Genomic DNA, 26,031 nt, shown 5'->3' on the forward strand with positions numbered 1-26,031 from the left:
AGGTTGGGCCTTGGAGTCTGTAGATGACCTTGGTCCTACTCCTAGGACTGTTCTATATACTCTTCCTAGGGGCTCCGCGACGGAGGAAGAGGGGTCGCAGTGTCCGGATCGCCCAACCCGGGATAATAATATGCAGACACTCGCACAGACACTCACTCGCATATAGTGCTCATATTTAGTGGTTGCGTTCTACAAAGAAAGCGGCACATACGCCTCTCTTCGCCACATTTGCCGCCTGCTGGATCAGTGTAAATTTATTTGTAGTCGATATAACGCTTCAGCTAGCGACAAAAATGTTGAATGTGAGAAATCTTTAAATATCTCTAGAAAACTTCAAAGTGCCTCAACATTTTCTATCAATTTATTTTTATTGAGCGCCCCAACTATAAAAATATGGTTCTAAATAATTGTGCAATGTCAAACGACTGAACAAAACAAATCTTCAAAAGAGATACAGATTTTTGCAATCATATTTGCAATGCTTACCTCTAGAATACAGAGACCTATTTTAAAAAAGTCTTCAACTTGTATTCTCAAGGCTGCCAAAGTAATTTTCTGGCTAGCGCTGTTGATTGTTGAGTAGTTTTCTATTGCCTTGATTGTTGAGAAATAGGAGGAGAAAGAGAAGGGAGACTGAAAACATGAGCAAAATATTTGGATTTTAAACTGGAATTGTGAAAAGAGATGCACTTCGTTGATGTGAGGAGGTAATTTTTGCTTAACTTTTTTCATAAATGAGTAGGTATCAGTGGGCAAGTATATATTGTAAGACGGATAGTTCAACAACATGCGGGTGGACGCGTTTCGTCAGACTTTCAAGTTTCAACACCCCTTTCAGAAATAGAAACAATAAAATCAGAGGGCTGTTCATGGGCCCTGTATGTGGTAGGACCATACACAGGCTCCAGGCTCTGCTCACTGCGTCCCTATGTCATCCTTCTGCCACTGTACATAGTGACCGCGGACCGCTGCAGTCGTTTGGGGCCGGCCACAGCGTTGGCTGGCTGTGTGCAAGTCACACGACTGCCCATCCCCTACCCCCATGCCTGCTGTCAACACTGCACACACAACACTCAGAGCAGTTTGCAGTGCCCGCGAACAGCCCAGTATCAATTTAAGCTAATTGATACTTGTTGCAAAAAATATAGATCAAATCATGTCAAATTATAGCTTGACAATCATGACATATTTTTTGTCTTTTTTTAGTACAGAACAATAAGAAAAGATGCCTGCCTGCTGGTTGAAATAGGTGCTTATTTACTGGTTTTTAACAAGTTGCCTTGCCTGGTCATAGCTCAATTCTTGGCAAGTAAGATATTTTCTCTGTAATAATGAGCAATGGCATTTTACAATTCATCACTCAAAAGCTAGATGCTAAATGATTTTATGTGATTTCACTCAGGTGGATGGTTGTGCTCCCATAATTGTGCAACACATTTCCACAGCTTGGCCATGAAGCTGGCAGCCCTCACTGATTGGCATCACTGCTGATTGAGAGCTGAGTGTGTCACAGCTACTCTGCTTCCTTTGGATCTGGGAGCTGCCCACTGAACCCACTAGAATCTCGGCACCATGTCGTTCCGTGGCCCGGGCCTGTACGAGTTCCTCACTGAAGCTGAGCTCCAGCAGTACTACAACCACTTCAAGAATGATCTGAAGGTGAGATCTCAGGGTTGCTGAGATGTGTGCAGTCAGCTGGCAGCTTAGAAAGTTACAACTTCTGGTAGATGACAGTTATGTGCATTTTACCCTTCCTATCCATTAGGTATCTTCTGGTTATCAGGATTTATTCAAGACAAAAGAGCATGTAGGTCACACACTCATTGGTCTTGGCAATGTGAAGTCTAGCTGTCTAATGTGTTTTATCAGGTAATTAGTGCCCTGTTGTCAATGCAGTCAATTAGTGCAGTCAGCACTAACCAAATAACCCAGGCAATTTGAAGAGACAATGATATTACATACCATATTTGAATGACTAATATGTTTGTATTCCTATTCACTGAACCACTGAATACCACATCACTTTTCTCAAAACACTCATTCATATGGCATCATACCTACCTACTGATGCATGTTTGTTACTCATTGTCGCCGATTCCCTAAATCCTTCCACTTTCTTTGTCTTTTGTCTTCTGTGTGAGTTGTTACCTATAGTAGGTAATTAGGTACTCAACATTTTCCAGCATTTGTTCACTGATTACCAATGGCCTTGCTTTGACTCACAGGTGCAGAACGTCCCACAAATCAAATGGGTGACAGATGAGGATCTTGTCACCATGGGCCTGTCGAAGCCCGAAATTCGACGGCTGAAGAAGTTCTTCAGCAAGTACTGCCCTCAAAACTATCTCTCCAAAATGAAAAGGGTAAGCAATAACTGCATCAGAGAGCCTGTGGCTATTCACATTCATTTGATTTCTATGTTTGTAAGGGGAGTGGATTACGTGACGACGAAAAAATAGAGGCTCCAACTGTAAAAATTGTCTTTAATAAAGTGCCAAAGTATTCTGAACTCACATTTCTTCAATGTCAATGAAGCTCATATGTTGTCATTCATATACAGATTGACTTACTGTCACTGAGTATAATATATTTTGGTATTGTTTGCGACGATATCATCCGCTCTGTCACCCCGGCAGAAGCTGCTGGGCCGGCGGGACGACGAGCTGCCAGAGCCGGCGCTCGTGCCCGACGACTCACCCTCCCGCCAGCGGCACGCCATCAAAATGCCCAAACACATCATACCGGCCGACGCCATTGTCGTCAACAAGGAGCTCGGCACCGGGGAGTTCGGCGTGGTGCAGCAGGGCGTTTGGACCAACGAGGAGGGGCACAGGGTGAGCGCTCGGAACGTTCAGGCTTCAGGCGCTTTGCTCGTGTTGGTGTGCGTGGCCATAGCGGTGATTCATGGTTGTTATTGCTATCGGAAACGAAGCCGTTTTTCGAAAAGATGCGTGGAGCTATGATGATAATTAGGTACGTCAACAAAGATAAATTGGCCAGCTCCCTGGTTAGGTTTTGCACTGTTTAAATGACATAATATCAATGTATTAGGAGGATCGGAGAGTGAAATGGTGTTTATTTTAGCTATGGACTGGAGCAACACTAGCCTGCACCCATATGTGTGATGTATGATGTGAGTGTTATTGTGGTTTTGCCGATGTCTCGCCTTATTGAGCGGCAGGGCCTGACAGCGGCAGCTGTTCGGACTTTGTATCGCTAGCTCGGGCTGCCCGACGCCGAACCATCCCTTCTTCCGCTGACCGTTCCGCCGTCACCTCGCACAGATTCAGGTGGCCATCAAGTGTCTGAGCAAGCAGCGGATGCAGTCCAACCCGACCGAGTTCCTCAAGGAGGCGACCATCATGCACAACATCGAGCACGAACACATCGTGCGCCTGTACGGTGTGGTGCTGGACACCAACGCCCTGATGCTGGTAAGCTGATACGTGCGGGCGAGCGACTGGCTGTGTGTGCCGACTGCCCGGCCTGTCATACCTCTAATGGCTCTGAACGAGCATGTGGTGTATAGTTGATGGTGAAGTTGGTGACTTTTTCAGTCCGACGCTTAGATTGTGTAGAACACTATTGACGCATTGAACGCCGACAGTCATAAGTAGTGAGCTCCGGTGCAATGCCGATTTTTAATTTGTTCTGTATTACGGTTGAGAATCGGGAATTGGGATTAGAAATACCTACGTAACTGGAACGAAACAAAGCAGTCCGCGGTAAAACATGCTATCGCACTGCTCTGCTCTTTGACCGTGACATCCGCGCTACCTGACCTGTTCCCTGACCTATTATTTGTCCCGCCCCATTCCAGGTGACTGAGCTGGCTCCTCTACGCTCGCTGCTCGAGTGTCTGAAGGAGCCGAACCTGCGGGCCAGCTTCCCGGTGTTGACGCTTTGCGGGTTCGCCATCCAGATCTGTGACGGCATGCAGTACCTAGAGTCGAAACGGCTTATTCACAGGTGGGAAGGGGAAGCCGGCGATTGGAGTGAAGGAGGGACACACTTGATACTGCCGCCGTGCTGTTTTGCCTCTCGGCACAAAAAAAAAAAACTAACGTCTAACCTGGCATATCTCAGTTAAAGCGATTGCTGGTTTCATATCTATGATCTCTTGACATGTCAATTGAAAAAAAAAATCAGATGTGTCACAATACCAGATGTTAAACTAGTGTTCTGTCCGTTTTTTGTGGGAACCATATACTACAAGAAACGGTACGGCGTTTGTACACCCCCTTTCCCCATCTAATTCACTCAACTTTTACGCTGTTTTCAGAGATCTGGCGGCGCGAAATATCCTCGTTTTCTCAAAGAACACTATCAAAATTTCCGACTTCGGCCTGTCGCGGATGCTGGGAGTCGGAAAGGATTATTATCAAACCAATTTCAACGTCAACCTGAAGTTGCCCATCGCCTGGTAAGCACTTTTCCGGCAACGGTTAACTACGTAACACTGAAACTGAATGGCGGCTGAATCGCATTGTTTGGCTTGTCATGACAGCCATCAGCTAGTATGTGTCATGTCCTTGCTCGTGAAGGACGCATATGCTCTTTTTTGCTAATTAAGTTTACCCCTTGTCACTTTTATCTATCGTTATCAAATGCAGTATTGGAACGTTGTCAAAACAAAATGCAGAAAAATATACCTACTGACCTCGCTCTGCCCGTCACGAGGTGTGCGCCCGAGTGCATCAACTACCTGCGCTTCACGTCGTCCAGCGACGTCTGGGCCTACGGCGTGACGCTGTGGGAGATGTTCAGCTACGGCTTCCAGCCGTGGGCCGCGCTCACCGGACAGCAGATCCTCGAGGCCATCGACGAGCCCAACTTTCAGGTACGCTCGCACCGGGGTCTTTGTTGACTGACCGAACGATTTTGCCCTACATAGGCCTCGCATATTAAACCTGAATGCCGGTCGAACGTTTGCTCACTCGATTTTCGTCCTCCCAGCGCTGTTTAGTGCTTACCGTGCCATCAGCGTTGTCACGAGCATCGCCTGCTATTTTTCCATCGTTCCCCGCGTTGTCTTCTTCTAAGATGATTTTACCCGAGCATTCCCTCACTCTCCCCCCCCCCTTCCTCATAGCAGCGCGAATTGCATCTAAGTCGATATGTCCGTTAGCTCTTATTCATGTCAGAGAGGTCAGCGCTCACCATTCTCTCCTTACCCCAACGGCTGCTGGTCCTGGCTAACTGATACTGTAATTTGTCCGGCTTTGGCGTGGTGGATTGGCGACGAGCTTTATGTACTTGTGTGCTTCTCCGTATGTGTGCCTCGTCCGACGCAGTGGTCTAGCTGTAACCTAGCTACCTGCCACCCCTGACAGCGTCTGGAGCAGCCGGACACCTGTCCGAAGGACTGCTACAACCTGATGCTCAAGTGTTGGCAGCACGACCCCAACAAGCGGCCCAACTTCCACGAGCTGGCACAACTACTACCGGAGGTGAGTTGGGTGTCTGTCGGGAAGTTCGGCTAACGGGAGCAGGTGCGATTGGGATTATTGTACTGTTTAGAAGCACCGGCTGCCACGGGGAGAAGGGAGGGGTGACTGTAGGCCTGTCGTGATGTGGGTGGAGTCAGTGCTTTAGTGGACTCTGCTCTTAATTGCTCAGTATATGTGTTGTATTTGCGCTGAATTGACCACATAGTTACTTCCGCCATATGTCAATTACGCATGCTAACCCGCTCCCTGCCACTATGAGCCATCCCTCCGTCCTGTGAAACTGACGCACCTATGTGTCCGCCCCGCAGTGTAAGCCGGAACAGGTGCAGGCGGTACAGTCGGCCGGCAGTGAGCCCACATCACCCACCAAACGCGACCGGCTTCAGTACGAGGTCGGCGACGTCGTCACCGTACTGGACAAACGGTACGTATGTAACGGGCTGGCTGGACGGATGGAGAAGGAATCAGGAATAGGCTCAAATATGTTGCCCGAATTGGGCCAACGCGACGGTCAGTCCGTTGTCAGTAGTCAATAACTGGAGTAGGCTCTGCGAAGTATGTCTTCTACATAGATCGAAATGTAGATGCTGATATACTTATGCAGTCAGATACGGCTATAGAAGCTACGTTCATCACGAAACTGATTGTAGTATTTAAAGTGGATATTATTTAGTGTCCATGAATCTGTCGTATGACTGGCTCTGGCCCCGGACAGTGATTGTTGTATCCACGCTGTGATTACCAGCGGCGTCATGGATCAGCGTGGATAGACTGCAGTAATGCCGTGACCGTCCCGTCCCCTCGACAGCCCGGTGGCAGACCACCCCAACCTGTGGAAGGGTGTCACGGCCTCCGGCAAGACGGGCCTGTTCAACCCGTCCCACTTCGTGGCCTACTTGGGCAGCAACCTGCCCTCCAGCACCAGCAGCCAGGCCAGCCAGCCGTTCAGCCGCGGAGGTGGGTGAGGCGTGGATACACTGGCTGCCGCTGTCTCGGTTCTGAAAGTCACAGAGACACGCTTGTTCTAGCTCAGTTTTGTAGCCTAACTATTTTTAGGATCATATTTTTAAGTGACGTTTTAATCTGAAAGCAATGAATTTTGAGTTAATTTTGACGAACCCGAGACATTCCATGATAAAATGGTTTGCATTGATTATGCATGACTGTATCTTTTTTTCTTCGCCCCTCTCCATTCTTTACTCCTTCCCTCCCTCCCTCCCGATTATGCCTATGTGGCCTCCTCATCTCCCTCTCTCCCCGCCCGCTGCGCCCCTCAGAGGCCAAGGCGGCCTACTCGTCCAAACGTCGTCTGAAGCCGGAGATGATCTCGGCACCCCAGGACGACCTCAAACATACGGGCCATGTTGGCATGGACGGCACACACTTCGGCGACGTCAGCTTCCTCGGAGACAAGGTGAGAGCTGGGTCGGGCTAGGCAGGCTTCCCAACAGTCGTAGTGAGGATAGTGTGTCAATCGGATATCTGTGTTTCGGTAAAGGTTACTTGGAGGGAATGAATTACCGTGTAGGCTGACTCTTATCGTTGAGATTGCAATTATTGAGCCTGAAACCAAACAGGTATAGCGTCATTACTGTGAAAAGGTTGAAAAAAGCAACGTTTTTGCACATCACGCCTCTATCAACGATTCCTACAACTGTCGACGTTGAACTTATTCAGTGGTGTCGGTTTGGGAGCGATATGTCCTGAGAGCCGGCCTCTGCCAAGGCGTGGTGCTTCACGGGACAATGCCCTCAGCAGAGTTCGTGTGGCAATGTCCGGCGGTGCCGCATGCTGCCCAAATCGGGCGGATTGGGGCCGGCCGGGGCAGCGGCACTGTCCTATAGCTCCACGCCGATCGCGGCCCGGTCCATTTCGCCTATCAGACCGAACCGATCGGTCCACCCCGATCGCCGCGCAGATTGATGGTCGGATATGCTGCTCGCTACTGGAAACATAGGCCATAGACGGCCCGAGCCGGCGGATGATCGCACTTTTACCGTGGGACCATGGTCGGGTATCGCAGATATCTGATACTGTACTGATCGCAGGGTTTGGAGACAGCGACAGGAAATTCAGCCCGCTTCAGACAAGCTCTAAAACCTTAGCTGAAACTTATGTGCATGTGCTGATGCGCGCTGTCATGTGACGTTTATAGGAACATAGGAAGTATCGAAGGTAGTTAGCCGTAAGTAACTACATAGGTGTTACTTTGGAGTTGTTTCCTTACCGCATTTTACTTGTATCCCTAGATGTCTCGTAAGAAATAGCTTTCACGAATGCCGACAGCTCCAGGTGTCCTGCTGTCAGCATCTTAAATACCCCATTCTCCAAATGGTCTGTGTCTAAACTCTCACTCGTTCGTGTCCCTGCATTGTCCGCATCTCACTTCTCCAATGTCTCCACAGACTTCATATCTCACTTCCCATTGCACCCACTACCTGTGTCTCACTTCCCCCATACCCCTTCTGTCTCTATCGTCAGTATCAGCAGCTGCCTCGTCAGGTGGTCAGCCCGTACAAGCCCCAGGACGACCTGCGCGCCTCCCTGCTGACCCGCGCTGGCTCAGACGTGTCCGACCGTGCCCCGCTGCTGGCGGCGAGCTCCTCCGACCCGGCAGTGCGCGGCGCAGGACCGGCCGAGGGTGAGTGGACCGGGTGAGGGGTGGGGATAAGGCACAGCTAAAGCGGGTCTGGCAATATAACAGGGGACTAGGGGACCTCAAACTGTGAAGGGTACGGGACTAGGTACTGGGTAGATCGGTATAGGACTAGGTGAAGGGTAGGGAACTGGGAGAGAAGCACAGGACTAGGTGAGGTGGAGGGAACTGGGAGAGAAGCACAGGACTAGCCTACTAGTTAGGTGGAGGGTGAGGGACGACTGAGGGTTAGGGGGACCGGGCGAGAGACTAGGAACCGCGTGAAAGGGTAGGGGAACTGCGTGAAGGAGGGAGAGACTAGGTAAAGGGTAGGAGACAGAAAAGAGGATAGGAGGCTGACTGAGAGATGCCGAACCAGGTGAGGAGGATTGCCGAATTGAGGGGCATGGAGACTTATAGGAGAGGGGGCAGGGGACCAGGATGTGTAAGGGTGGAGGATATCGGGTAAGGGGAAGGGGCCGGGTATAGAACGAAGTAAGCGTGTTTCTGGACCAAATGGGGACGTGCTATGTGCAGCTGGTGAGGGATACCATAGCTTATCGGTTACGCCTTGTTATTTCCAGTAATTGATGATTCTTGGCGCATTTCGGTCGATTTGTGAAAAAACGAGCTATTTTTCCCCGCAGTATCGTCTGTATCTGTCCTGCCTTGTGTATCACCAGAGAGCGTACAAGATCGGGCAATCAGAACACAATTATGGTAGACGTTAGCTCACTTTTAATGTTGTAACGAGTATGGGGCATGCTATCGGTGTGTCAACACGGAACCCGATGTGTGTTTTATGGTTCGCTGGGTCATATTAATTAGCGAGCAGGCAGCATTGCCTGCTGAGGTATGGGAAATATTTCGGCAGAACTCCGACTGCGGTCTTTTATAATGGAATGACTTGTCACGGTGCACTTAACCAGGTTGTCATGTCTGTTTCAATTGAAGCTTCGTGTCCTGAGTGTTCCAATGTAGACTCCGTGTCCTTACCGTTTTGATAAGGGTCTCGTGTCCTGCCTGTTCCATTAGGATTTTAAGTCAGTCTGCAATGTAATGCACAAACGAAGTTCGTGAATGGCTCGCCGTATAGATCATTGCCACTTGTTAGTATCAGCACAAGTAGCGCAAACATGCACACTTTTCATAGCATACCGACAATGTGACACATGTTTAGCATGCTGCTGCTAGCTGTAGCACTCCCCCATAATAGTCTTGGATGTCTTTCCGTGCCATGTCTTCTGACAATTTGGTGCTGGTCTTCAGTTGGCTCAATTCGCTGAGTTGTTCTGCTTCCTCGCACCATCTTCCAAGTTCCAATAGTGGGGACCATCCCGACCACGCAAATGGTTGAACAGCTCCAGTTGAAGCAACAGTTGAAGTAGTGGTCATCGGCTCCTAGCAACCGTCGCCATCGCTGAGCCCCCTACACCCTAGCGACAACTCGTGGACGGGGGTGGGGACAAGCCATTGTTTGGGCTGCTCGAAATGCTCAGTGGAGGTTCGCCGTTAGGCTGATGAAATGAGCGGCATGTCGCCAATTTTTTCGCTGCCGTCCGACCAAAATTGCCGGCTGTCCTGCCGCCGACGGTGGTCAGCCTCGGCACGAATGAATGAGCCACCTGTGCTGAGTGAATGGAGCGTCGGTCGGCCGGCCGCCGCTATATCGGGCCGACGGTGCTGGTACTTCTTATCAGATAGCCGGAGCGGGCGGCTCATACATTGAAACAGCAGAGCGCCACAGACGGCGACAGTCCTTTCCCATGCCCTGTCTGGTCCCTGGTCCATCGCCCAGGCTTTGCCCGTTCGATGTCTTTGACTTTGGTCCTTCCCTCGCACATGTACGCGCTTTCCCTGGTCCCTGCAGTGTCTATGCCACTCTTCTATCCGACGCCACTCTCAGGCCCCGCCTGTTCCCCGTCCGCCCGTTTCCTCCCCCCCCACTCTTCCCTATTAGTTCCTCATCTTTCCCCTTCGTCGCATATCCGCGTCGCCTCTTCCCGGTGGGCCCTGGATAGCCACTCTCGATGATTATTTATTGTTATCTCCCAGAAGACCACCGCCGACACCACGCCCGCCAGGTGTGCGCGTCCTCTGGGCAGGGAGGGGCGAGGGGTCATACGGTGGTACCACTTCTGGTCAAGGGTCGCGCACGTGCTAATGGTGTGTACATGTATTTATCGCGCCGGTCCTGGCCTCCTCTCCTTATCGTCTATTCGTGCTGACGTAAGTGGGCTGGTGTTGCCTAGAGGTTCCGGGGCTTGGCTTTGTTGCTAGGCAGCTGACACAATAGAAACAGTAGTCGTATTGCGATCGTAATGTGCTATTTTTGCAGCGCCTTTCCAGGTGAGAATAAGTTTATGCTACAGTTTTCCCAGTGTCCGTTTAATCAGATATATTCTGCAACCTGTGAGTGTAATTTTATTGCCTTCGTCCGCTTTCCTGTAATCCAAGATTCTCTCGCTCTGGTATCTTCCACTGAAATCGTTCGTTTGTCTTTCTCTGCATAAGTAGTTGCCTTATGATGCGCTTTCGGGTTGAAGATGTGCAATGCGTTACCATTGTTGTCAAGCTTCTGTTGTGTAATGACAATCAAATCAGCGAACGTTTTACGCAAAGCTGCTCACTGCCGATTGCCCTTTGAGTCGCTCCGGCCCCGTTATACAGATCATTGCTGCGGCGGCGCAGCAGTTTTGTAGCGGCCGTTTTCCCGAGGCCGCGGTCAAGTCGACTGGCAGCGGTGCGGCTCATGTAAACCAGTGAGCGATGGACAGGATACCGATCGATTGATCGGTCCACCGTATCGGAAAGGAAACCTCCGCCCGGCGCTGCTACTGTTTGCAGGGTGCGGGCGTCATTTGGTGGCCATTTGGTGGGATTAGCCGCTGATCGGTGCCACAGTTGGACTGATGGTGGTTCCCCGACCGGACTGTGAGCCTCTAACGGACCGGGCCGACCATCTGGCCATCCGGGATAGAGAAGTTCATGCGTTAGCGGGCGACAGAATACAAATCCCTGCCATTGATGAGGAAAAGACGGAAGGACGGAATCAGCAAACGAGCCCTGATTGGTGGAAACAGAACTGCGACTTCGCCAGTTGGCAATGGAAGGCGTTTGTCGATCCCTGCCGTTGGCGCGGCATGGCGTGGCTTATGACAATCCTGTCTCTATGGCAAACGCTTTCTGTTGACCAAGGCGTGAACCTTTGGACATTTAGTTCGCCAGACCTACAAGTACACATAGAGCAGGACGCCTTCTGTCGGCGATTCCTTGCAATAATAGAATGCAATGTGCGTCGGCGAAGAAGCTCGTTGTTGGGCGTCATACTGCAGCGCTAGTACAGAAGAGACTGATGTGCCCATCTGAGCCGGTTTACTCATTGTATTTTAGCTCTAGCAGGCAATTTCATTCCACTTCCGTGATACATGTTCGTGTCTTGAGAGGCATCGAGTTCTCACAGGCGTAGAGCGGTAGCACGGCTCTACCTTTCCGGTCCCACCTGGTCGCCGATTCGCCAACCCGACGTGACTCTGCTATGAGTCGCCAGCGCGCTGTGACTCGGCTGTGAGTCGCCGGCCCGTTGTGACTCGGCTGTGAGTCGCCAGCCCGGTGTGACTCGGCGTCGTGTCCGCTCCGGGCGCGACTTGTGCGGCTATCGCGGCAGCGGCGGCCGGCGGCGTGGCGCCCGTATCGGTCGGATGGTCGCCAGGTGCCGCCGTGCCCGCCGTGGCCGCCGTGCTCGCCGTGCTGGCCTGGCAGACAGACGGGCGCCGCCGGCCGCACCGCTCCCGGCCGCACCGACACGTGCTCTTGTGCGAAGTGTGTGAGTGGTAGCGCGTTGGGTGTGGAGTCTACCGCTGCTGTTATTGTGGACGGCCCCTCCGGTGTGGGCCAAAATACTTGTCATCCAGAAGAGTCTGCTGTTGGTGGTTCTACAAAGTTTGGAGAGTTGCCACGTGGTCAGACGAACTGAACTCTGTGAAAGGCCAGCGATAGCAACTTCACAGTCGAAATTGCGAACAGAAAATCAGTGACGAAGAGAACCGACAACGGAAACTCCAGACTGAGGATCAGGCGCTCGACAAATGAGAACTGAGAACTGACTGATAAGGCAGAGCTGGACACTGATAACCAATCGCTGGTGTCTGTCCTGGTATCGGAGGATTTCCGTGGCCGACGGCTGAGGCACATCGCTCTGTGTGAGGATGTCGGACCCGGCGAGCCGCCGTCGCCGGCCGCCCTGCTGGCGACGCTGGTGTCCGGTCGGCCGGTCCGCCTGCTCGGCGCTCGAGGGAGTCTTCAACGCCGGCTTCCAGACGGACGTTCCGCGTCCTAAGACCAAGCTCAACAACCGCGACTCTGGCTTTGTCGGTGGGTGAGCGGCGGCGCAGAGACGGTGTCAAAAATGGTTGCACGGATTCTTAGCTTTTGATGGCTGGACTCTGTCACAAACAGTGCACAAAGTGCTGGCCTCTGGGCTCCGGCCCTCTCAACAAATCTACAGAGGAATATTCATAGTTTTATCATGCAAGTTATCCGTTTTTTTTAGGCCGTTTTTAGTTTGATCATCGATAAGTTGATGGAGCTCATTTACTGCACTCATTTGCCTCACCTGACCTCAAGATGCAAACTTGTGTAAATTTCAAGATGAGTCATACCGCGTTTATATGGCGCTTCGTCGTCAGATCGGTTTGTCGGTAGCTCCTGGGTTACCGGTGTGCGCTGCTTGTCTCGATCTTTGGTCGCGGTCGCGAACATTACCAGGTCCGGCTCTGAGCGGGCCTCTGTGGACCCCGTGGAGATGTTTGTGGGCAAACTCGGCTCCGGTTGTGGGTGGACTCGGTTATATTTATGGGCGAACTCTGTCCGCCGGGACCCACATCCGTCTACCGACACGGGTGCAGTGGTTTTTCGCCCAAATCCACGAATAATGAGCCACCTGGGGCTGCATTTGGTTATATTGCTTGCGAGTCATCACAACGATAGTTTCATCTGAATGCTAATGGCAATTTGATGGCATTGCTACGTGAATGACAACTACTTACGGTGCTGGTATGGATTTGAGCTGGAGAGGTAAATCAGATTTTTTAATCGCATTGCAGATGCTGCAGATGACTCATTGCGGACCCTGAAGTTGAATTGATAATTTCTGCGGTGACCCGTACCTAGTGGTGTGGTCCAGAGACGCTAGGTAGACTTGAGGCGACACCCCAATGTACTACTAAACACTAAGTAGTATGTTGGCGTATTATGCATCACATTCTTGAACCGTGCTAGTCGTAGTGAAGGTGCTCCCGGGATTTCAGTGCATGTGCTATTGGACTCAAGCCAGGAGTTACCCCGCGGATCGGCACCAAACTCTACCCTGATAGTTATCAGTGCTTGATACTTATCACTTACGGAGCGCGAAAAGTAATTGCCGGTAATTAACTGAGTGTGAGGACTCTTAGTTGAGTAATATGTATAAAAGATAAAAGAGTAGATGCGAAACATCTCTAGACTCGGCCTCGGCCTTCTATTTTAGGCCTTTCCTTGTTATCTAACTTCGATTGACGTCCTTGCATCCTTGAGTCGCATCTTCGACTGATGCAACACCCCTGCTACGGTCGGGAGTCGAATCATTGATCCAAATATCAAGGACCTGAGATCAGAGATCGCCAGTTATCCTCTCCTGACGCACAGCTACTCCCAGCTGACGTAACTCTGTCTCCCGTCTGCCGTGTGTCTAATGTCCGCGTGTCTCTCCCTCCCGTCTGCCGTGTGTCTAATGTCGTCCCTGCGTCTCTCTCCCCCGTCTGCCGTGTGTCTAATGTCGTCCCTGTGTCTCTCCCTCCCGTCTGCCGTGTGTCTAATGTCGTCCCTGCGTCTCTCCCTCCCGTCTGCCGTGTATCTAATGTCGTCCCTGCGTCTCTCCCTCCTGTCTGCCGTGTATCTAATGTCGTCCCTGCGTCTCTCCCTCCTGTCTGCCGTGTATCTAATGTCGTCCCTGCGTCTCTCCCTCCTGTCTGCCGTGTATCTAATGTCGCCCTGCGTCTCTCCCTCCCGTCTGCCGTGTGTCTAATGTCCGCGTGTCTCTCCCTCCAGAGCTGACGGCGGACGGAGTCTGGGAGCCGGCGGGGGCGGCGGCGGCGGCGGCGGCGGAGCGACCGGCCGGCCGCGGGGACACCTACCGTCGCACGGCCGGTGCCAAAGGACAGCACGAGTACCACGAGATCAGTGATGAGGAGGAGGGCGGCGCAGCGGCGGCGGCGGCGGCAGCGGCGGCATCAGCGACAGGAGCGGCCAGCCCGCCGCCCTTCCAGAGCGATGTAAGTGGTCTATTCTCTTCTCTCTTCTGCTCTCTTCTGTTCGCTCCTCTTCGCTTCTCTACTGTTCTTTTCTGTGCTCTTTTGTTCTCTTTTCTTCTGTTCCTTTCTCTTCTGTTCTTTTCTCTTCTCTTCTCTTCTCTTCTCTTCTCCTCTCTTCTCTTCTCTTCTCTTCTTTTCTCTTCTCTTCTCTTCTCTTCTCTTCTCTTCTCTTCTCTTCTCTTCTCTTCCCTTCTCTTCTCTTCTCTTCTCTTCTTTTCTCTTCTCTTCTCTTCTCTTCTCTTCTCTTCTCTTCTCTTCTCTCTCTCTTTCTCTTTCTCCAGGGGATTTGTAGCTCTTTGTGCGCTATGTGTAGTACACGCACTATGCAATCGTTGCTGATTCACATCCGTAGTCGATCGGTATCAGAGGTGAGATTGACAAGGGTATCAGAGCTGTTGTTTTGCGAAGCCGCTTTGATAGGCAGGTGTGATGTGTTGCATCAGCTCCGATACTCTGCCGGTGACCGATGCCCTCTTCCTCTCTCCACGTCAGCCCCTCTCAGGACTGGTGAGTAATGAACACGACCGGTTACCGGCGGGCTATTGATCGGGGTGCCTAAACAGCCAAATTGTAGGTGTTGGACCCACTTGAGGAAAGTTTCAATTTGATTTCGAGCTTCCGGGAAAATGAGCGGATTTACCGCTCGCTTCCCCTCCCCCTCCCCTACGAACAAGGTTTGATGCATCGTTAATTGGAATGAAAATGAATTGGTCGTTTTATAGGGATTGGTTGAGCCCTTTGATCACTCTTTAAAGGCATGAAAAGTTTTTTATGTAAAAGAGGCTCTGCTGATTAATGTATTAGAAGGGCTCGATCGGGATGTGGCCGTATAATATGGGCTGTGTGTCTCCCGCACGGGCCTCCGATACGCCGTACTCTGATCACGGCCGGCGCTATCTGTGCCCGCCACATCACCCGGCCGGTCGTATGCGGCGGTAGACAGTGTGTCTGTGGCTGGTGGGATGGGTGTGTGATCGGTGCCAGGGTTGGGACAACAGTGGCCGCTGGCAGCACGGTGGTAGCGGGGCGGGGTGTAGCCATGTGGCGCTCGGTGAGTATTGCCTTACGGCTGTGAACTGACCAGTGAACTGATTTTAGATTAGTGACTGCACGAAAATAGGAACCAGAGGCCTGATCCATCCCCAAATCGAAGCTCAGTAGTGTTGACTGCTCGGTTGACCGTCCTTTACTGAAATTCAGCGTCAACATGGGGAGTTTCACTTTACCATTGAACGATGGGCCCGTATAACTATCCTCTGCCGCCGTGAAGAGTTTGGCACTGCTAGTGTGAGCTAGCTTTTTAGAGTATTGACTGGAATTTAACATGAAGCTGTGTTCTGATGACCGGAATCGATCAGCCACCGAGTGCGGGCCAATGCGCTATGGCTGTGAGCGCCGATCATCACTCGATAATCGAACCGCTGGTGCTGTGGAGAGCGGCTGTCCCCTCGGACTTACGTTTATTGAGACTGGCAAAATCGCGCAACAAGCACCATGTTGTGCACAGCGCGTCAAGGAGAGTAAAGGATGTAGGATCACACCCGGTCTTACACTTCCTCCTTGTATCACTGTTCGTAGGTAGCACAGCATCCGATGGTGACTGCTTAGAAGTCTATTTTTACACAGACACCTTCAATCTTAGTCCTTCACTTTATACCTTCTACATTCTACAACTTGCCCTCCTCCATCATGCTTCGTCCTCCTACAGGGTGGGGCAGAAAGATTTACCTCTTGATTTTTTAAAATATTTCGGTCCAGAATTAAGATATTCAAATGATTTTTGGTACACGTATTCAGTAGCATGTACACATCTCAGCAACGGCACTATGAACCAATATGGCCACCTTTGGTCTTCACCCCTGCCCCGAAACCTCCCCCTGCGGAGAGGCGCGAGCGCCGCACGGTGTCCTCGTCGAAATTCGACCATGCCGTCTCGAGGGCCAGCTTCAGAGCGGCGATGCTGCTGTGTGTTGTTGCGCACATCTCGCTCTCCAGGATGGCCCATGTGGTGAAGTCCATCGGGTTCAGGTCTGGACTTGATGGTGGCCACATGTCCTTGTCCCAGAATCCAGGCATGTGGGTCTTGCACCACTGTTGAGTAAAGTTGGCCGTATGAGACGACGCAAAGTCCTGGACGACGACGTATCCGTCTCGGAACGACTGAGCGATCCAAGGCAGAGCATGTTCCTCTAGCAGATGGACATAAACGTGTGAACTGACTTCCACACCCGCCTCGATGAAGATCAAGGGTCCTTTTGAGCCGTCGGATGCGACGGCAGCTCAAATCATGACACCAGCAGGGTTGTGGCGACCAAAACTGGCCTGGATAGCAGGATTAATGCTGCATGTACCATCTGCCAAGATTATGTCGCCTTGAGAGTTCATCTGGGGCTGAACCGTGGAAATCTTTTTTATCAGATCAGAGGAAGACCTTGCTACCGGCGCTTCTGATTTCCTCCAATATCTTTTGGGCCCTGTGAAGCCGCCTCTCCTTGCATACCGCCGAAATTAGGTGTCGACGTTGCATCGTGTACGACTCAAGGCTCAAAACGTCGTTTATGATTCTTCTGATCGTTTTGGGCGAAAAATCGAGGTCCTTTGCCAGTTTGCGCATGTTTCGCCAAGGATTTCGAGACACCATCTTGTGTACGATATCAACCAGCTTTTTGGTGCGGACATGTCTTGTTCTGCCTGTGATGGGCTTCGTCGACACTGTACCTGTCCCTTTAAGGCATTTCATTAGATTGTTAACAGTTTTCATGGCAACACCGAGCTGTTTTGGAACGCTTCGGACGCTGTGGCCAGCCTGCATCGGCGCCGCAATTTGGGCTCTTTTTGTAATATCCGCCGTAGCTCATAAACAACCACGACGGAATTAAAACCGATCAGAACAATTATACACGAGTCAGTTGGGAAGCCGCATGCAAAATCTTACTAAAATCCGTCCAAAGCTTTTTGAATTATGGGCTAAAAACAAACAGGTAAATCTTTCTGCCCCACCCTGTAGAGCCTTCCGCTCTCTCTGCAGCCCCGGTCTCCCCGCCCGCAGGACTCAGTGCTGTATCTTATCGTCCGCCCGTACCACCGCCTAACACCGGCAGCTCCCAACGACCGGTGGCCTGCAATCGGACGGACGCCTGTGACCCACTATTCAAAGTGTCAATAGTGGCGGCACTCGAACTCAGTGCTTCTGTATCTGTGTGCTCTGTTTTGTGTGATTGCGATGTGTCACTGTATGCGTGCACGGTGAAATTGTGTTCCTCACGTGTATTTTCCACAGTATTTCTCAAGGCTACATTACACATGTCGTTAATCTACCTCCGCTGCTACTCCGTTTTTTCGTTCTTTCCAGCCGTTTGACCTGGGCCCCAGTCTGATGGACGAAGTGATGTCGATTCTGGGCGGACCGGCGACTGCGGCGCCCCAGCCGCGGCCCCGGGACCGTGTCATGTCTGAGGAATCCACCTCCGGCGGCGAGGCGAGCAACGTGCGCAACGAACTGCGCGAGCAGAGCGCACGCATGCTGCGAGAACACGGCCAGAAGAAACGCAAGGAGAGCAAGGTAGGTGACGGGACGCTTAGCGGGAGACATTGGGCTTGGTAGTGCCCCGTATGCCCATTGGGAAGTGGGGAGTCTATCAAAAGGAATACCAGAACCATACTATTTCACTTATTTCTCTAAGCATATTCTCCAATTTCAGTACCTATAACGTTTTCCGAATATTCCTGCTAATTATTGCTTTGCTACATAGTTCTCTTTTCTTTTGTCAGGGTGGCACAATAAGATTTTTGCCCTCTTCCCTTAGCAAGACAGGTCGCCGAGCTTTAGAAAATAACTTTCGACCGTTATTGTCTACCGCTCAGTCTGCGACCTGCCTGGCTTTGTTGCTGACGTGTGACCTCCGACCCTTTCCGCCGTGTCACAGGTCCGGGACATCTCCGAGTCCGACCGGCGCACTCTGGAGCAGGCCATCGCCATGGCCAACGACCTGGCGGCCCGCTCGATGGCCGAGCTCGACTCTGACTCGCTCGACTCACCGCACACACCCAGCAGCCCGACCAAGAAGAAGTTCTCCTTCAAGCTGAAGCCAAGTCCGCCGATGTCGCGCCGTAACTTCAGCACAGAGGCGGCTAGCATCCCTGATATACAGGTGAGTTGAACACCAGTGCTGCATTCCCGACGAGTAGATGGCTAAGGCCTGTGGGCGGCCTTTGTAGTTCGGGCGTCTAACAACCCGAATTACAGTCAGTTACACCTGTGGGCGAGGGGCGACTGATTGGAAACCAGTGAGGGTACTGTTTTGGGCAGATTATACTTCAACTGGGATCGGGCCAAGCTTTTTTGGCGGCTTGAATCAACGTTTAGAGGGTGTATTGTCGGAGCCTCAATCTGCGAATACAGCCGAGTGAGTGTGGGTGTCTTGCGAGGGGCCTGCTGCGGTGTGCTCGCCTCTATGCGCCAGCGGTACACCGCCTCTGACACACCGTCTCGCCTCTGTGCCACAGGACTCGGTATAAGGTAGGCTCAGCACGGACCCGCGCGGTCCGTGTGACCGTATGGTGGTTGTGGACCATCCCTTTCCACCCGCATGACCCCCGCCAGCGCTCCGCTTTGATGTTCAGTGGCACAGTGTTTGGTGACCGGCTGGCTCGGGCGGAATGGCGGACGCCAAAGACGTGTTCTGTCACAGTTCTGTCGTTCCTGGGTTCTGATCACTTGGCGTAAGTTTCAATAGTCCCTTCTCAATTAATGCACTCCTAAATTAATATGCCTCGACTTATTGGGATCATATTCTGCACCTTTTTCCGCCATTACGTCCGAGCCGGTGACTACCCGCCTGTCGGTGTCATTTACTTCACACACTCACGCTGGCTGAATGCGTTGAGAGCGGTTACGTCCAAGCAAGATTCCCGCTTGGTTCCATGCAGTCGAAGCGAGGCTTGCTCCGATATGCTGCTCAAAGATCGATGTTCAGTTTGCCCTGTTTCACTCCTTAGTTGGGTTCTGGTTATGGACCTGATTGTTGACCTCTGTTTTGTTCATGTTTTGTTGGCCGGAGTTTGGTATTTTTTATTTTGGTTGGGATCGATGCCTGGCATACCCTCCCCCCCCCCCCATCACCGTGTTTGTTGATGTATTCCGTTCTTACTGTCAAGGTTTTGTACTTGTATTTACGATTTTTACTCAAACTTTTTTATTTTTCTACGGCGCTCCCTTTGTTGTTATATAGGGATCGCTGGCATCGTACTAAAGTAACTAACTACTCGTATCGTTAGTTGAATAGTTTGAATCCATATTGAGTTGTTCTTTTCCTCCAATGGAATCCATCTCATACCGTTATACGGCGTGCGGATGCAACGCATCTTGTCACTTACCAACAGTTGGTGTCTGAATGTATCTGGGTGTGTATCTTGGCAGCGCGTTTGTACGTAAGCTCGCCCGTCCGTCCGCCCTCGTAGCTTGGCGCCACCTCTCTCGGCCGAGAAGCCGTGCTGCCGTTTTTCGCCGCCGCAGCGTCGCCGTTTGGTGGAGCGCTTATGTGCGTTGCATGCCGCCTGCATGGCCGCTCTCTCGCTGTTACAGACGTCTCTGAAGCACGAGGAGAGGGAGGCGTACAACTCGCTGGTGCAGAAACCGCCGACTGTCGGCGCCGCCGCCGCCGCCGCCGCACCCGCTGCTTCCGCCGCCGCCACCACCGCCTCCACTGAAGATACTGCTATGGAAACGTCCGATAATCCACTTAGGTGAGCGGGATGGTGATCGACTGTATACCTATTGTAAACTTTGTGTGATGTTTTGAACCTTATTCAGAATCAGTGATGTTTAATAGTGGAAGGTGGTTCGACTATCAACATTCTAATGTTTTCTGACTCACCGTCCCCCTGTTTGTCGTGACCTGTCTTAGTTCTGCCCTCGTGTGTTGACAGAATGTTACGAGCCGGGATCACGGTTCGACCCAAGGTGCGTGGTAACAAGCACAGCGGCCTGCCGACCGGGACGGCTACCATTGAACGCAGTCAGGGAGTGAGCCGCAGCCGCGCCGCCACCATGGCCGCCAAGTGAGTCAGACGGGAGAGAGGGAGGATAGAATGATTGAATGAAAGGATGAATGAATGAATGAATGAATGAATGAGTGAATGAATGAATGAATGAATGAATGAATGAATGAATGAATGAATGAATGAATGAATGAATAGATAGATAAATAAATTAGGAACAGAGGGAGAAAGGGAGGGATTAATGCGTGATTGAATCATGAATGAATGAATGAATGAATGAATAAAAGGGAAGAGAGGGAGGGAGAGAATTGTCTTTTGATTTTTTTTTTTAAATTTAGAATGTCTTGCTCTAATTCGCTACGCTTTTCGTACCATTTCCACGTCATTGGCAGTTACTCGGTTAATTCTAACCAAACTTGCCGAATTTGTCTCTCTGCCTCTTACTGACACTGTGTGCCTCTGTCCGTCAGGGGCGGTGCGGAGCCGGGTGGCGGCGCGCCGTCCGACCCGGCCTCGCTGCAGACCTGGCACCGCACTATGTCCATTGACCGAGACCTGGCTGTGGGCTCTGTGCCCGCCGCCGACCCGTCCAACCCGCTGCCGCTGCCGCCGCGAGACCGCACCAAGAGCCTTCAGGTGAGGGCTGGGGCGGCGTGCGGCTGCACTCACAAAACTCCTATGATTGGGTTCTGGTGCGATTTAAACGTCATGAATTTATTTGATTGCTTAGTGCAATTGCGATGAAGGATTCTAGAAAAAGTTAAGGCAGCACTAAGCAGCTGTTAGCTTCTACTTTGATGATAGAATGAAAGTAAAAGTTTATACTTCACTCTGCTGCTGACCATGCAGTTTCGTCGAGCATGTACGTACATAGTTTCTCCACCTAGTTGACAGCAGTGCCATCTGCTCTGTTATCGTTGCCACTCTAGTGTTCGAAGCTGTCACCAGCCCGCGCCCACTGTGCCTCTCTACTGCTGACGCCTATCACTCTCCTCAATAAGACCGACACCCCCTGCCTCCCCCTTCCCAGGAGTCGGCCAGCAAGCCTCGCCACCAGCGCAAGCACCCGCTTCTGCTGCCGGGTGCCGGCGGACCGGCCGGCCGGACTACCGACAGCCTCTCACCAGAGGATGTACCGGACGGCGGCCGGCTGCCGCGCGGGGCGCCGCCCGCCAAACCACCCCGGCTCAAGTGAGTGGAATTCACTTGGTTCCTTGGGGTCCCTACGGTGCCCGTGCAGTGTAGTCTCGTCGCCGCAGTTGGTAGCTTACTTATTGGATATTGCATGTCCGATTAATTTCTGTCATATCGTTTGCTGATTCAGTAACTTCTGTTTCGCTGCGCAATAAATAACGTTGGCCTAACACTTTGTTAAGTTCAGATGGTTTTGAAAGCGTTTCCTTTGTCAAGTTATTGCAATGCCTACTTCCTTTCTGCTCCTACTCATTGTATTGATCCTACTTGGTTTTCCCCTACCTTCTCCGTTCGCTATCCTTTTGTGACTTCGGTCCTCCTTTGACCCAGGCCGGACCACGAACACTGTGACTGCTGACCTGTCCATGCCGGCCAACTGACCTTCCAGCACCCAGCAGCAGGTACTCGCCTCTATTCGAGAATACACGTCAGATCCCTACTAGCCTCGACCTCCTTCTAACCTACTGTTCTTCCTCAGCGTAAATTCATTTTCTCCGACCTGATAAGCCAGGCGGCCTGTTCTATGCTGAGGAGCATTTGAAAAATGGCAAAAGTTCCATTCTTCGACATCATTTTTCACTGAGATTTGTATGGGATAAACCGCATGAGCAGTTCTTTTAATACCCATTGAAACCTTTCTCTAGCTTTCTCTAGAAACCTTTCTCTAACCACCATATGCGTCTGTATCCCCCAGTCTGAACGACTCGTTCGAGTCTCAGCTGGCGCAGGAGATGGAGGCGCTCGACCACATCCCCGAGGAGTGTGTGGGCTCGGCCGGCTCCGGCTCCGGCTCCGGCTCCGGGTCGGTGTGCCCGCCCGGAGCCGACCTGCTCTACACGTGGCGCGACCACGTCAGCTGTGAGGACCTGCTCGAGTTCGCTGCGGACCGGCCGAACGCGCGCCGCACGCGCGGGCCCGCCCACGGCGCGCAGAGCGATGAGGTGAGATGGCGGTGACGGGCTGAGGGAAGGGAGAGCATCTCTACTGTCTATAGGGTTGAAGGTTCTGCTGGTCCCTCAAAGAGGCAATATTGTAGAGTATGCGCCGAGTGGGATGAGGAAATATGACCGATGCGTCATATTTCCTTACGAGTGAGAACATATGACAGTGTACTTGATGTGCCCAAAACAGGGAAAGATTGTTGGTTTGAAGTCCTAGCGGTCCATTGATTTTAAGTAAACTCTCGAGACTTGTATCCATCGTGCGGGTCCAGCTGTATGTTGGGCCTTCTACGACCATCATCAGGACCGATCGAGCTCAGATGAGTCGTAATGTTTGTTAATGTATGGTCGCTGGCCAGGTCCGGATCATGCTGAAGGTGCTGGGTACGGGCGCCACCTCCGAGGCCTGCCTGCTGGCGCTCAACGAGACCAGCTGGGACGTGCACCGCGCCATCAAACTGTGCCAGGTCACACGGGCTCTCGGCAGAGAGGTCAGTACGAATCACATTTCAGGCCAAGTTTCGGGCTGGAGAGGCAATTTAGGCTGGTTCGTCGGTGGAATTGTGAGACACATGGACTCTAGTTTTAGATAGATCAGTCAGGGTTTTGGAGTACAGGGGATCTAAAAAGTGGTCGACATGAGTCACAGATATTCGGGCTATAGCTGGTCACGGGCGCTAGTAAGAGGTAAGTTTTATTATTGTTTACTGGTCACATTTTCTTGGTCACTATGGTCTGACTGCCTATCCTGGTGACTTGTTATTTGCAATGTCCAATATTGACATTGGTTATTGATCTGTCCACCAGATAGCGTTGATTGTCGCGTCTCTCCCGGCAGGTGGCGTGTGACGAGGTGAGCCGCGCGCTGCGCCAGGTCGAGTGGAACGTCAGCAGGGCGGTCAGCAGTCTGATGGTGCGCCACGGCTCAGCGTCTGGACAGGCCACCGTCGTATGACGGGCCGCTCCTCTCAGCGCTGGGCGCACCATCGGCGCACCGTGTCCACTAAATTCAGGCTGATATGAGACGTCCTTCGTGGACAGGCAGATCTCTATGGAATCTGTTCGGAATATTTACCGACTCTGGTCAGGTTTTGGGGCCTCAGCTCGGTGTGGCAGTGATATACGGGGCCGCTGGCGAGATCAGCTCTATGATGTACCTACCTGTGTGTTTCGGCGGCCGGCGGCGGTCGGAACTGTGCGTGTGTGACGGCGGTGCGTGTGCGAAGTATTATCGGCGGTTTTTCACCAGCGAATGTGGATTTTATTCTGCCTCGATGCCTCGAACGGGACCAGTGCGGGTCCAACCCCTGTGTGCCTCCAAATGCCAGCTTCCACCTCCTCGGGGTGGGGTGTTGGCTCCGCTCCCCCGCCCCGCTGGGCAGGGGAGGGGAGCCCCGCCCCCACTCCGCGGAGGGCGACCCCCACCCCATCCCTCCCCAGCATCACGACGCGGGTGCTCGTCTTCCCTCCCCCCCCCCCCCGCCGACCGAAATAGCGGAGACCCCCGGGCTGTTTTATATTCGTGCGTGGTGTGCGCGTGACCCCGCGGGTAGACCGGTGCGCGATCCGCCACTGAGTTAATGAGAACGTGCCACAGTTGCAGCTTTACTGACAAATACTGGGCGGCTGGCGCGGCGGCCGGCCGCCCAAATTATAAACGAGGAGTTGTGAATCTCTGCGCGCGACCCAGTTTGTACTTTTGTACGTTTTTTAGTCTCAATCGCGTGTGCCTGCGCAAAATCGTGCCGCCCTTGGTACGGGTGTGGGCTTGGACTGTGGTCCGTCGGACGATGGTCCCGTGCGACCTTGGACTGCAGCGTGGTCCTTCGGACGATGGTCCCGGTCTCGCATGACAGGACCGTGGATCGTCAAACGATGGTCTCGGTCCCTCAGGATCGTGGTCCGTCGGACGATTCCCGGTCTCAGGACCGTGGTCTGTCGGCCGCTGGTCACAGTTTCAGGACCGTGGTCTGTCGGACGATGGTCTCGGTCCCTCAGGACCGTTGTCCATCGTACGACGGTCCCGGTCTCTGGGGACCGTGGTCCCGGTCTCGCCGACACCCGGCCGCTAGCGGTGCCCGGTACAGTAGCGGCCGATATGTTCGACCCGAGATGTAGCGGACTGCAATATACCTGCAGCGTACAAAGCGTGTCTGGTGTACTGGTGAGGCGTGAGATTAAGCCAACAAACTGTATATATTGGGGATATACCGCTCTATCGATGTAGAGCTCTATTGATGAGATATCTCGCTTTAACCCGCGCCCCACTGGGGTCTGCGTATAACACGCCCTACTGGGGGGGGGGGGGGGCTATTCATAGCCCCCCCCTCCTAACTCCGAAACTACTGGGCCGATCGTCAAAATTCAAACGGCGTCTGATAGACCCGGAAAAACTGTCGAGCGAATCCTAATTTCATTGACCTCGAGGTCACCGATGACGTCACAGGTCAGGTCAAAGTAAAAATTATTAGCATTTTGGCTTCTTCACGTTTTGGGCTCTGGCCGCCGTCTTACAAGTCAGATCAGGCTCATTTTTGGTTCACACACTCGTAAACAGATGCTCTAGATACTCTGAGGGTACCAAACTTGTACTTTGATTTTCAGGTCAAGGTCAGGTCATCACAGGTCACGAAAATATTGTATCATCCGTCGGTCACGTGACACATATTTTATGGTCCATTTAGGCCAAACATTTCGAATTTGATGTCGTCTGTGTCATTCGAGGTCATTTTGAGTCAAATTTAGCTTAGGTCAGGTCACTTTCAGGTCAAAAAAGGTCAAATTTTGAAGTTATAATTTTTCAACAAAAAAGGTGTCTATTGGATGCAGTTTGAGCTCAGGAACACGATGGTGCTATTTATATTGGCGTACGATGTCAAATTCGTGCTGAAAAAGTGATTTGAAAAATTAATAATTGTTAATTTTTTGCAATAATGCGTATAACTTGGCCATTTTTTGAAGATATTTAGCTAAAACTTGCTAGAGTAAGTCATAATAATGCGTTCTATCACATATATTCCGTTTTTTTTCGAAAAGTCAAAAAAAAAAATGGAAAAAAAAATGTAAAAATAAAAAATTTTGAATTTTATTATATAAAATTTTCGAAATTTTCCAAATTTCGAAAATCCGAGATAGCAGTTTGATAGAGCAGTCTATTCTAAATCCTCTCATGCAAAGAAATTGGATCTAGCTTAAAAACTGAGCTCTTGGGAGCGATTGCCGTGGTTCAATGTTTTGCGTCGAAATCGGCCGAACATGACGTCACTCTGACGTCATTTCCGGCCGACCTATGGTAGGTACGAAGTTAAAATTTTGACACAAGGTGTCAAATTGATGCAGCCGAGGGTACTGAAAGTTTGGCGTCGATACGTCAAGCGGTTTGGAAGTTATTGCAGAAAAACGGGAGGGGGGGCTATAAATAGCCCCCCCCCCCCCAGTGGGGCGCGGGTTAATTGTGCTGA

At 51.7% G+C, this 26,031-nt stretch overlaps 1 protein-coding gene across 5 annotated transcripts; it reads left to right on the top strand.

Moving 5' to 3' along the window:
• Positions 1-589: 589 nt before the first annotated feature.
• On the top strand, positions 590-24,717 carry LOC122377457 (activated Cdc42 kinase-like). Of its 5 annotated transcripts, none has more exons than XM_043357508.1 (24): positions 590-707; positions 1,446-1,659; positions 2,226-2,363; positions 2,637-2,834; positions 3,285-3,434; positions 3,821-3,969; positions 4,283-4,423; positions 4,681-4,840; positions 5,334-5,450; positions 5,759-5,874; positions 6,259-6,407; positions 6,728-6,864; positions 7,932-8,091; positions 14,173-14,396; positions 14,928-14,942; positions 17,788-17,997; positions 18,362-18,586; positions 20,020-20,180; positions 20,364-20,495; positions 20,906-21,071; positions 21,466-21,626; positions 22,324-22,570; positions 22,930-23,061; positions 23,409-24,717. In XM_043357508.1, exons 2-24 carry the CDS (start codon positions 1,573-1,575, stop codon positions 23,523-23,525), a joined length of 3,492 nt encoding a protein of 1,163 aa, XP_043213443.1. In that variant the 5' UTR covers positions 590-707; positions 1,446-1,572; the 3' UTR covers positions 23,526-24,717. The 5 variants fall into 5 exon arrangements, with proteins under 5 accessions (XP_043213443.1, XP_043213444.1, XP_043213446.1 ...); XM_043357509.1 differs by having other exon boundaries at positions 602-699; XM_043357511.1 differs by having other exon boundaries at positions 607-707; positions 7,938-8,091.
• The last annotated feature ends 1,314 nt before the right edge of the window (positions 24,718-26,031 follow it).

Source organism: Amphibalanus amphitrite, unplaced genomic scaffold (genome assembly GCF_019059575.1).
Source record: "Amphibalanus amphitrite isolate SeventyFive unplaced genomic scaffold, NRLGWU_Aamphi_draft 000044F_arrow, whole genome shotgun sequence".
Lineage (NCBI taxonomy): Eukaryota > Metazoa > Arthropoda > Thecostraca > Balanomorpha > Balanidae > Amphibalanus > Amphibalanus amphitrite.